Source organism: Salvelinus fontinalis, chromosome 5 (genome assembly GCF_029448725.1).
Source record: "Salvelinus fontinalis isolate EN_2023a chromosome 5, ASM2944872v1, whole genome shotgun sequence".
In the NCBI taxonomy this organism is placed as follows: domain Eukaryota; kingdom Metazoa; phylum Chordata; class Actinopteri; order Salmoniformes; family Salmonidae; genus Salvelinus; species Salvelinus fontinalis.
The window spans coordinates 30871516-30883724 of NC_074669.1; the positions used below are offsets into that span (position 1 = coordinate 30871516).

A 12209-nucleotide genomic window follows, 5' to 3' on the forward strand; every position below is an offset into this window, starting at 1 on the left:
GGTTCTTGGTCACCTCCCTAAACAAGGCCCTTCTCCCTGATTGCTCAGTTTGGCCGGGCGGCCAGCTATAGGAAGAGTCTTGGTGGTTCAAAAATCCTTCCATTTAAGAATCTTGGAGACCTTCAATGCTGCAGACATTTTTTGTACTCTTCCCCAGATCTGTGCCTCGACACAATCCTGTCTCGGAGCTCTACGAGCAAATCCTTTGACCTCATGGCTTGGTTTTTGCTCTGACATTCACTGTCAACTGTGGGACCTTATATAGACAGGTGTGTGCCTTTCCAAATCATGTCCAATCAATTGAATTTACCACAGGTGGACTCCAATAAAGTTGTAGAAACATCTCAAGGATGATCAATGGAAACAGAATTTACCTGAGCTCAATTTCGAGTCTCATAGGAAAGGGTCTGAATACTTGTGCAAATAGGGTATCTGTTTTTTATTTTTAATATATTTGCAAACACCTGTTTTCACTTTGTCATTATGGGGTTTTGTCTGTAGATGCTGGACGGGCAGGCAGGTGCGGGCAGCGATCGGATGAAGAGCATGCATTTAGTTTTACTTGCATTTAAGATCCGTTCGGAGGCCACGGAAGGACAGTTGTATGGCATTGAAGCTCGTCTGGTGGTTAGTTAACACAGTGTCCAAAGAAGGGCCAGAAGTATACCAAATGGTGTGATCTGCGTAGAGGTGGATCAGAGAATCACCAGCAGCAAGAGCGACATCATTGATGTATACAGGGAAAAGAGTCGGCCCGAGGATTGAACCCTGTGGCACCCCCATAGAGATTGGCAGAGGTCCGGACAAAAGGCCCTCCGATTTGACACACTGAACTCTGTCTGAGAAGTAGTTGGTGAACCAGGCGAGGCAGTCATTTGAGAAACCAAGGCTGTTGAGTTTGCCTGATAAGAGAGTGGGGATTGACAGAGTCGAAAGCCTTGGCCAGGTCGATGAATACAGCTGCACAGTATTGTGTCTTATCGATGGTGGTTACGATATCGTTTAGGACCTTGAGCGTGACTGAGGTGCACCCATGACCAGCTTGGAAACCAGATTGCATAGCGGAGAAGGTACGATGGGATTCGAAATGATCGGTGATCTGTTTGTTAACTTGGCTTTCGAAGACCTTAGAAAGGCAGGTTAGGATAGATATAGGTCTGTAGCAGTTTGGGTCTAGAGTGTCTCCCCCTTTGAAGGGGGGGATGACCGCGGCAGCTTTCCAATCTTTGGGAATCTCAGACGATACGAAAGATAGGTTGAACAGGCTAGTAATAGGGGTTGCAACAATTTTGGCGGATCATTATAGAAAGAGAGGGTCCAGATTGTCTAGCCCGGCTGATTTGTAGGGGTCCAGATTTTGCAGCTCTTTCAGAACATCAGCTATCTGGATTTGGGTGAAGGAAAAATGGGGGTGGCTTGGGCAAGTTGCTGTGGGGGGTGCAGGGCTGTTGACCGGGGTAGGGGTAGCCAGGTGGAAAGCATGGCCAGCCGTATTGAAATGCTTATTGAAATTCTCAATTATCTTGGATTTATCGGTGGTGACAGTGTTTCCTAGCCTCAGTGCAGTTGGCAGCTGGGAGGAGGTGCTCTTATTCTCCATGGACTTTACAGTGTCCCATAACTTTGGGAGTTTGTGCTACAAGATGCACATTTCTGTTTGAAAAAGCTAGCCTTTGCTTTCCTAACTGCCTGTGTATATTGGTTCCTAACTTCCCTGAAAAGTTGCATATCGCGGGGGCTACTCGATGCTAATGCAGTACGCCACAGGATGTTTTTGTGCTGGTCAAGGATAGTCAGGTCTGGAGTGAACCAAGGGCTATATCTGTTCCTGGTTCAACATTTTTTGAAGGGGGCATGCTTATTTAAGATGGTGAGGAAAGCACTTTTAAAGAATGACCAGGCATCCTCTGCTAACGGAATGGGGTCAATATTCTTCCAGGATATCCGGGCCAGGTCGGTAAGAAAGGCCTGCTAGCGGAAGTGTTTTGGGGAGCGTTTGACAGTGTTGAGGGGTGATCATTTGATCGCAGACCCATTACGGATGCAGGCAATGAGGCAGTGATTGCTGAGATCCTGGTTGAAGAGAGTATTTGGAGGGCAGGTTGGTTCGGATGATATCTATGAGGGTGCCCGTGTTTACAGATTTGGGGTTGTACCTGGTAGGTTCATTGATAATTTGTGTGAGATTGAGGGCATCAAGCTTAGATTGTAGGATGGCCGGGGTGTTAAGCATGTCCCAGTTTAGGTCACCTAACAGCACGAGCACTGAAGATAGATGGGGCCAATCAATTCACATAAGGTGTCCAGGGCACAGCTGGGGCCAGAAGGTGGTTTATAGCAAGCGGCAACAGTGAGAGACTTGCTTCTGGAAAGGTTGATTTTCGGCAACAGTGAGAGACTTACTTCTGGAAAGGTTGATTTTTAAAAGTAGAATCTCAAATTGTTTGGGAACAGTCCTGGATATTAAGACAGAACTCTGCAGGCTATCTCTGCAGTAGATTGCAACTCCGCCCCCTTTGGCAGTTCTGTCTTGTCGGAAAACATTATAGTTAGGGATGGAAATTTCAGGGGTTTTGGTGGTCTTCCTAAGCCAGGATTCAGACACGGCTAGGACATCCGGGCTTGCAGAGTGTGGTAAAGAAGTGAATAAAACAAACTTAGGGAGGAGGCTTCTAATGTTAACATGCATGAAACCAAGGCTTTTACGGTTACAGAAGTCAACAAATGAGAGCGCCTGTGGAATGGGAGTGGAGCTAAGCACTGCAGGGCCTGGATCTACATCACCAGAGGAACAGAGGATGAGTAGGATAAGGGTACGGCTAAAGGCTATAAGAACTGGTCGTCTAGTACATTCGGAACAGAGAGTTAGAGGAGCAGGTTTCTTGGCACGGTAGAATAGATTCAAGACATAATGTACAGACAAAGGTATGGTAGGATGTGAATACAGTGGAGAAAACCTAGGCATTGAGTGACGATGAGAGAGATATTGTCTCTAGAAACATCATTTATATCAGGTGAGGTCACCGCATGTGTGGGAGGTGGAACTAAAGGGTTAGCTAAGGCATATTGAGCAGGGCTAGAGGCTCTACGGCGAGATAAGACAATAACCACTAACCAAAACAGCAATGGACAAGGCATATTGACATTAGGAGAGGCATGCGTAGCCGAGTGATCATAGGGGTCCAGTGAGTAGCTAGGCGGGCTGGAGACACGGCAATTCAGACAGCTAGCGGGCCAGGGCTAGCAAGCTAGCAGGGGGGCCTCAGAGGGACATCGCGGTGGAAGAAGTCTGTTGTAGCCCCCTCGTGCAGTTATGTTGGCAGACCAGTCGTGATGGATCAGCAAGGCTCCGTGTAGTAAAAGGGTCCAGGCCAATTGGCAAAATAGGTATAGTGTCCAAAGAAATTGGCCGATGTGCCTCTTCAGCTAACAGTCCGATATGCTCTAGACAGCTAGCGGGCCGCGGCTAGTAGGCTAGCAGATGGGCATTCAGGGGACGTCGCGATGGAGGAGCATATTGAAAAAAAACCTTGGGCAGATTACGTCAGTAGTCCAGTCGTGATGGATTGGCGGGGCTCCGTATCGGCAGTATAAGGGGTCCAGGCCAATTGGCAAGATGGGTATTTTAGCCCAAGGAGTGGCTGATGGACCTCTTCAGCTAGCCGGAAGATGGGCCTAGCATAGGCTAGCTCCAGGATAATTGGTGCTTGCTTCAGGACAGAGACGTTAGCCAGTAGTGGCCACTCAGCTAGCTAGCTACGATGATCCAGGTGAAAAGGTTCAGAGTTTGCGGTAGGAATCCGGAGCTATGGAGAAAAATAAGTCCGATATGCTCTGGTTTGAATCACGCTATGCAGACTGGCAAGAGTTGTCTGGGCTAAATGTTAGCTGATGGCTGCTAGTAGTGGCTAGCTGACTACTAGCTAGTAGCTAATTAGCTGGCTAGCTTCTGTTGGGGGTTCCGGTTGTAAATTAAAGAAAATAGCAGATCCATACCACATTGGGTGAGGCGGATTGCAGGAGAGTATGTTGAAGTTGAGGTTAAGAAAAATATTAAAAAAATATGCGAAGAAAAAATATATTAAAAGATATATACACGGGACACGACAAGACAAAGACAGAGACGTCTGACTGCTATGTCATCTTGGATTTTTGTTTTGCAGTTAATCTGTAGTTCATTTGTACCATCACATTCTCCAGTAAAAACATTCTGGGGGGTTATTGTACACAAACCTGTTGATGCATCACCTGTCTCAGTAAACACACAAATGACTGTGCATCCCAAATGGTACCCTATTCCATATGTAATGCTATATAGTGCACTACTTTTGCCCAGGGTCCTGGTCAAAAGTAGTTCACTATGTAGGGAATAAGTTACCATTTTGGTCATCAACGAGATGTTATGAGATATTAGTGCTAACTGACAAAGACAGCAGAGGCGGTTGGGCTTTTAACTAACAGCTTGTTGTAATGGACTAGATATTTGTGTCGAATAACACCAAGGTGTCTGTTTTTTTTTAGAATCATGTTTTTGGCAAGGAGACTTTTGTTTTCGAAATCTCCTTGGCAAGGCTCTTTTTCAAATAATTATTATACTATTTCAGCCTGAGCTTTTCTCGGCGTCATAACAAAATGGTTTAACTTTATTCCTATGCAATTACCGGAATAGGCTAACTAAAGTTATATGTAACAACGTACAGTAGGCCTACAACGTAACCACACAGCTATCTAGCATTACACGACTTTGTCGTGTTTATTTTGTAAAGTTATACATCCATGATGGTTTTTAAAGTTACATGTTTAGGTTAAATGTCTAACTCAGGAGAAACAAGAACAACAGTACTCTTCTCTTTCATTCTCTTATGTCCTTCCTCTCATTCTGTCAACTAGCACCCAGGGTCTGTGAAAATACACGTATTTCAAAGCAGAAAATGATTCCTGTACCTCAGGCATATCAGCATTTGTTAGCAATTTGGGAGAGATGTTTGTTCACCGCTCTCCACAGATGCAGGTTGCGTTCCAAGTTCAGAAAAGGGATGGAGGAGCGAGCCAAGCATGATGCCGTAGGGCTTCTTGTTCTCTGACAACCTGAGTCCAGGCTTGATTTGAAAATAGCCCATTATGTAAAAACCAAGTAAATGTTTGGAGATTAGTACATTTAACTTTACTCTGAGTGTTTAAGCTTTTTGGCAGATGAGCCAAAGAAAGAAATCTGAGCAGGCTAAACAGGTGTCCTCAAACAATAGATCTTATTAGAGCAACTCAACAACCTCAACAACCCTGTCCTGATTTTCCGGTACATTTATGTCAACTGCTGTGTCACTGTGGGGTGTGTTGAACTTTCTTTTATGTGGTTTGAAAGGTGTATCTCTTTAAATGGTCCTCATCCCTGATTTGAGGCTGCATCCCTATTCTCTACATAGTTCACTATATTTGACCAGAGCGCTATGGGCCCTGGTCCAAAGTAGTACACTACATAGGGAATAGGGTGCCATTTGGGACACAACCCTTATCTAACAGCTTGTTCTACAACAATAGCTTGTTCTCCTATGAACCCACTATCAAGCAATGCACCTCTCGGGAAGTTGTTTGGACTAGGCAGACTGTGTATTATTCACTTGTTTGGAATCCTGAATGTCCAATGACGTGCAAACTAAACCCTTCAACTGTGTAATCTTGATTGAATGACTTCTCTTTTGAATCATCCTGTCATCTGCTTCTCCTACTCTGGACAACAAACAGTGTTGATCTAAGCCCTTTTTTCAGCTTGAATTTGTTTATTTTCAATAGAGTTATTGCTTGATTTCATGATTTGCAATATCGTCCAACACTTTGTTCAAATGGCAGGCTGAGACGTTTTGAGCTTTGACCCAGTTTTGCCGACAGTGAATGATGATGTTGGTGGTAGAGCCTAGCTGCCTAGGAGCAACAGAACGGGAGATGGATGTGCTCTTCTGAGAGAGGGTGCTGGTAGTGTTAGTGGAAATGATGAGGGTAGTGGTTAATATGGCTTCTTGTTTATGTCACACCCTATGACTAACACCACTCAATCAACCACCTGTTTTCACACTGTGTTTTCCACATAGAAATAACATTTCTACAGCGAACATTCCCATTCAAGGCATTGTTCTGTGATGGATGGGCCCATGGCAAGTAATTATATTTCTGTGGTTTTCCCTTGGATAGGAGGGCGTTTCCAGTGATATCTAACTGAACACTTACTACCCTGGGGCTTAACTCGTTACTTAACTCTTGTGTTTCAGAGAAAGACCTGGATAGTTTTGTCTCCGTGGGACAATTATTTCACTCAGGTAGTATAGATTAAGGTTTAGAGTTAAGCCAACCCTGCCACATATAAACCAGGCATCCATGTTGGGAGGTTTTGTAGATCTTAGGAACTCATATGCATTTTAAAAAGCCTGGCTTTCTCATAGTACTCACTTAGGTGTGCTTACATTTGATTAACAAACATCTAGAATTGAGTGCAACTGCTGTAAATAGTGTATCTTTCATATCAGATGATAATAGTGGTCATTCGCTGTGTTATTGAAACTATGTATTTCATTTATTGAAATCCATCACCTCCCACCATTGTAAAACATTTCCTTCCAAACTGGTCAGTCTTCTATGGCATGTCCACATGTTGAAAAACAGTATATCTTTCAAAGACAATTATCTTCTATCTAGATGTGTTAATTTTATAGGAAAAGAATGGCTGGAAATGTACAATTTCATTCAGTGTTTCTCTTTTGGATGCGTATATAAGACTTCACCTTTAACGTTTTAATGATTCACTGTACATTGAGAACCAGCCTTCTTTAGAATTTCATAACCAAATGTGGATCATTCAACCTCATTAATGACCTTGACATAGGAAATGAAAACGTGCCATAGAAACCCCCATAGTTGACCAAAATCCACCCTGCAGTGAAGAGAAATATCTTTGTAAGAGCAGGACCCATGGGCTCCCCTGATTTCCAGACCCCGGAATCTAGAGCCCAGAGGTAGCTGGCTAGAGGCTAGAAGCACCTATTTATCTCCTCCCCAACTAACCCACCACGTTTTACAACAAACCTCTCAATCCCATCAGCCCTCCATGAACCTGTCACCACAGCACTCCTCACACACACACACACACACACACACACACACACACACACACTGTGGTCTAGTCTCACACAGCCAGATGGTATTAGATCAACTTACAGCTTTATCTTCATCTTGTTCTTGAAGATCTCCAACTGGCTGTCTTCTCTTTTTATTTGTGCTTCATTTCCTTTTAAGAAGCAGGGTGCACGGCGTCATTTGCTTTAGCAGACAGATAGCAGCACCATGAAAGAGCTGGATATCTTGAGTAACTAATGAGAGGCCACAGATCTGGCTACTCCAGTGTCAATTTAATTGAACTCTGCCGGGCAAATGTTAAAGATCTGTACTTTCTTGTTGTTGTTGACTGAAGGTACTGTTTTGAAAGTGGGTGAACAGTGCTCTGCTGCTTTTTCAAATGCAAGTGTGACCTCTGTTTACTTTTGTTTGAACAGGAAACGTTGGATTCAAAAGTATCATTTGTTTTTCTTGTTTTAAACAGGGTATTTTGAATGAAGGAAGCTGAGATGAAGTTGTCCTGACCTCAGTAAATCAGTTAAACTACACCGCATCATTTATCTAGACACATTTGTGACACATTTGTGTTGCTGTTCCATTCCCATAAGGACATGAGGTCATGTACCAGGCCTGCAAATAAAGGGCAGAGAGGGCACAGTCATTACCAGTTTAAAGAACAGCTCCAGTGACCTCTGATATGATGAATATAATATAAGGATTGCAGGCAGACATGTTTTTATGAAGTTGAAAATGTACCCGTGTCGTAAGAGATTCATATGTGTCCATGTCGTAAGTAGAAATAGCTACTGCCTCATGATCCATGACGTTTCCTATAACCCAGGCTCCAACAGAAATGTACCAAAAAATGTAATTTTCTCTCATTGCTTTCCACTAGTTGTTCTTTTAAGCTTCATGGCACCTATGGATCTTAGACCTTGTCTAGAGATGATCCACAGCTAAATTATTATGAAAGAAAGTAAACATTGATTACTACACTTTTTGATTTAGTTTGTATTCATCAGTTTTGCAATGTTTCGTTTTGTTCCTTGTTCTCTAGCCATCAACATTATACTTAATCTCGCTCTGTCTCTCTCTTTCTGGCTCTCGTTCTAGTGTATGACAAACAGGGATTCTTGCTGAAGTTGGATGGTAATCTGTAAGTATTCCCTTAATACATTCTCTTTTCCAGTGTGTTGTGGTTTACCCCTTCACCTTGCTTTGTGTGTTTTCGGTAGCCTCGACAGTCATCAAACTCTTTAGACTGTTACTGCTTCGGCTCCTTATCGCAAGTATTCCTAGTTATTTCACAAGATCATTCTTTTTGTGTGTTAGTGTGTGTTTGTTAATGATTAAATCGATTAGTTATACGTACGAGCATGATACTAGCAACGTCAAGGTTGTGGGTTCCCTTCTCACAGGGGGGGCGTTCATTTCATTTCAGCAAGTCATGACACCCAGATTGTTCTGAAATCGTTTCTGTAGTTAGAAAAAAATAAGCATTCCGGAATCATTATTTTGTTGAAATCTTATTTGATCTCTGAGAAGTTAAGCTAATTGATTTCACCCATATTAGCCATTTTATTTTATAGGATTCATATAATATTCAATAATTATAGTACCTAGCATCTTATTTGAACCAAACTTTTTTCTAACAATGAGTTAGACATGAGGAATCCAAAGAAATGGTCCAGAGACTTGCATTGATTTGTGACACAGGTGCAAAAAAAGTTAGCATTTGAAACAGTGGCCAGGTAAACAAAACCAAAGCATGGGTTGATGTCATACCAGCTCCCCAGCGGACTGCCGTGCAGAAGAAATATCAGCCTGCGCAGAGAAGTACGAGATTGAACTCAACTTTCTAGAGTTTTCTCATTTAGTTAACACTATCAACGTTTTGCTTTACCCTGGGAATTGTGCTCAAATCAGCACAATATTAGCCACTTTCAATGTAACATACCGAAACAAAACAACTATGCAAGACTTAGTATGCAGAACTAACTGCAATAGATGTTATTGTAGGCAGAGTGCATTGGAGTAGGATTCAATTGCATTGACAGGCACGACTCAGCCCGCACTCTAGATAGACCGATATGCCATAACCAGTCAGATTGACAGGTTAATGTCAAGCCCGGCATGTTTTTTTCAAAAGTCTCACGGAATGTAGACCTACATTTAACGCCACCCATTTGCTGCTACTGTGGGCTGAATGATAGAACAGCTGTTTCCATGTTAATGTTATGAGATGCATTTTTCTCCATTATTTTTTTTATGGTAGGCCATTCTGATCAAATAGCCACGGTTACTTACTTGGCCACTGTTTAAAACGAACTTAAAGCAGGTACAGCCTCAGTGTTCACAGTAAACGCGCGCCGGAAGTTTGCGTTCAGAAGACGTGAAGTTTTCTCAGTGCTGAAAATAAGAGGGAACATTGCCAACGAAGCAAGCTAGATCTACTCAGGGTTTTCTAAAGCTAACCAGCTTCAGTTAGCTTCACATTTCAGCTCAGTCTTCATCCGTACTACGGCGGTGGATATTGCTTGTCCCCCTGCCACTAATTCTAGCAGGCATGCAACTGTGCATGCATGTCACACATGGCTAGTCGAGTGCCAAACTCTTCATTGAGACAATGCTGAAACATCAATCCATGGGCGAGTCAGTGTCACATTTTAATTTGTGCCAAAGTCTAAATGAAAGAAAAGTTCTTGCAAATGCAGCAGGCTATGGTGTGAAATAGGCTTTTAGTAGTGCTGTCTTTTATTTGATTACTAATCGTTAATGCCGACTTTGATGTGCTTTTGTGTGCTTATGAATGCACAAGCACCCTTTTCCCCCACTCCTATCGATAAAATCATGTTATTAAGTCATACAAAAGTGTTACTGTGCTTGAAGTCTAAAATGCATTCTGTCATTGCTAAATGTTCAATGCAGGGATGGGCAACTTTGATGGGGGTGTGGGAGTCAACAACAAAAAAACAGTCATCAAGGGGGGCCGCAGTGGCTCGTGGGTCTGCGTACCCACATCCATACCACATGCAGTCAGAGTCTTTTGGGGGCCCCAAGCAACATTTTTTTTGTTAATTTCCTGCAATTCTACACGTTTTACCATGGGGTGGAGAGAAATGTTTGCAGTTTTTATTATGATATCTGACTGAGAGTGACTAACAAAATCAATGGGGGACGCCCGGTCGGAAATTAGACCATGATTACTGCAAGTTTAGATTGCTGACCGCAAGACTAACTTCCAATCTAAAATATTTTAGCTGATGGCTTATTGAGTGACTTTCAGTGATGAACGGTTATCCCAATTTGAGCCCAGAGTTGACCAAAGTTACCTCACTAACTCCTCAAACCTGCTTCGTAGGATACTCCTCTGGTCCATAGACTGCTTACAGTTTTTCTGCTTAAGAAAACCAATGTAATTTGAGTGAACTCTCCCTTTAACAATGGGTGGGGCGGAGTCAGGTTGTAGGACGGGACAAACCCAACAACTTCAATGACAAATGTCTCTGAACAGGGGGGGAAAAATCTCACCAATTCACTGAGAATACTGTACATTACATAGGATGATGAAACAGTACTCAGAGCCGCCGCTCCATACTACTTGTTAAATATAGAAAACTGATATTATATACACATTGTTAGTTTAGTTAGGTACTATATTTATTCAATATTATATGGATCTTATGAATTAAAATGGCCAATTTGGGTGCAATCAATTAGGTTAATTAAATTATATTTCAACAAAATAATGTTGAAGGAATGCTAATCTTATCTGTTTCTAATATTTCAGAACAATGGATCAGGGATCACAGGGATCACATTCATAAAATGCATGCACTCAAACGTGTCTGCAAAGTGGAATAGATTAGTAGTACAATGCTATGGTGTTGTGTCCTACTTTTCCCCACTTGATGTAGTTCCTCTGGCTTGTCTGTTTATTAGACTAAGCTATGGACTGAACAGGTTATTCAAGATGAGGTTAAAAGCTGCTGTTCAGAGCAGTAATTAATATCAATGTGTGTGGTTTTCAGAATATGGGCCTGGCGCTCTGGCTTGCGTCCCAAATGGCACCCTATGCCCTTCATAATGTCTACTTTTGACAAGGGCCTATAGGGCTCTGGTCACAAGTAGTGCACTATGAAGGGAATAGGTTTGACTGTCTGTGAGGGCAACCGTTTTCTCTTTACTTAATTGATCTGTTGACAACTGGTGCCCCATCCAACGACCAGCCCCAACTCGACTAGAAACCATTTTCCTAATAATTTTAGGGGCCTCTTGGGGATATATTTAGCTTGCTGGAAACAGAGGGACACTGTAATTCCCGGGGTACTTCCTGATTTAGTTCCTCGTTTTAGATTTGGTTCAGTAAGAAATGATAGCAGCCGTGACTGAATTAAAACGTGAGTTGGTTTAGGGGTGTGGTTTGATGTGGGTGTCTCGTGTGTTCGTAGGTGGTAAGAGTTAAACAAATGATTAGCCAATTAGCTTCAGCCGGCTGGTGCGTGACCGTGGCAAAGTTGGTTTGACTTTGGATAAACTCGTCCCAAGGCTTGAATTGCTGGCGCATAGAGCCTGGTAACAGTGTGGGACTGTTTGGAATTCAGGGGTTGTGGATTTACTGAGTGACATGTTAATCAATTCAAATTCTGTTAAGAGGTGCGGCTCTAAATCGAGGCGGGAGAGGGTTGTCACTAATTAACACAGCCACAAAGTCATAAACCTTGCCTATTTCTAAAATGCCTCTTCTTAAAATCTGATTTTAAAGCTAACACTAACCACACTGCTAACCTTATGCCTAACCCTAACCTTAAATTATGACCAAAAAGCACATTTTTGTAGTCCATTTTTACTTTGTGGCTGTGGAAGCTAGTGGAAAACAAGATGTTCTATCACATGAACCATATTATTTTGGGGAAGCACAATTGAGTTGGGCATATAAAGTTTATATGTAAAAACTATTTCTAAGATGCGTACTTTCAGATTTTCGAACTCACTTCCTTAAATCACTTGCGCTGCTTGAACTTTGAAGTCCACAATGTAGGGGGGAGGTTCTAAGGGTTGCACTAGATGGTGATGGACAGAGATTAGCCAATTAAAACTGGCGG

General features: G+C 42.6%; 1 protein-coding gene across 6 annotated transcripts in view; it reads left to right on the top strand.

Moving 5' to 3' along the window:
* LOC129855464 (CMP-N-acetylneuraminate-beta-1,4-galactoside alpha-2,3-sialyltransferase-like) overlaps positions 1–12209 on the top strand; it is an 84605-nt gene that overhangs the window by 6897 nt on the left and 65499 nt on the right. For 5 of the 6 annotated variants that reach the window (XR_008759514.1, XM_055923160.1, XM_055923159.1 and 2 more), the window contains one exon: positions 8218–8260. Coding sequence is in view for 5 of the 6 variants with exons in the window: in XM_055923160.1 (XP_055779135.1) it covers positions 8218–8260 (43 nt within the window). In the remaining variant the exon portion in view is untranslated. Of the gene's footprint in view, positions 1–6263; positions 6312–8217; positions 8261–12209 lie in introns of all 6 variants that reach the window. The other variant, XM_055923164.1, reaches the window with a different exon arrangement.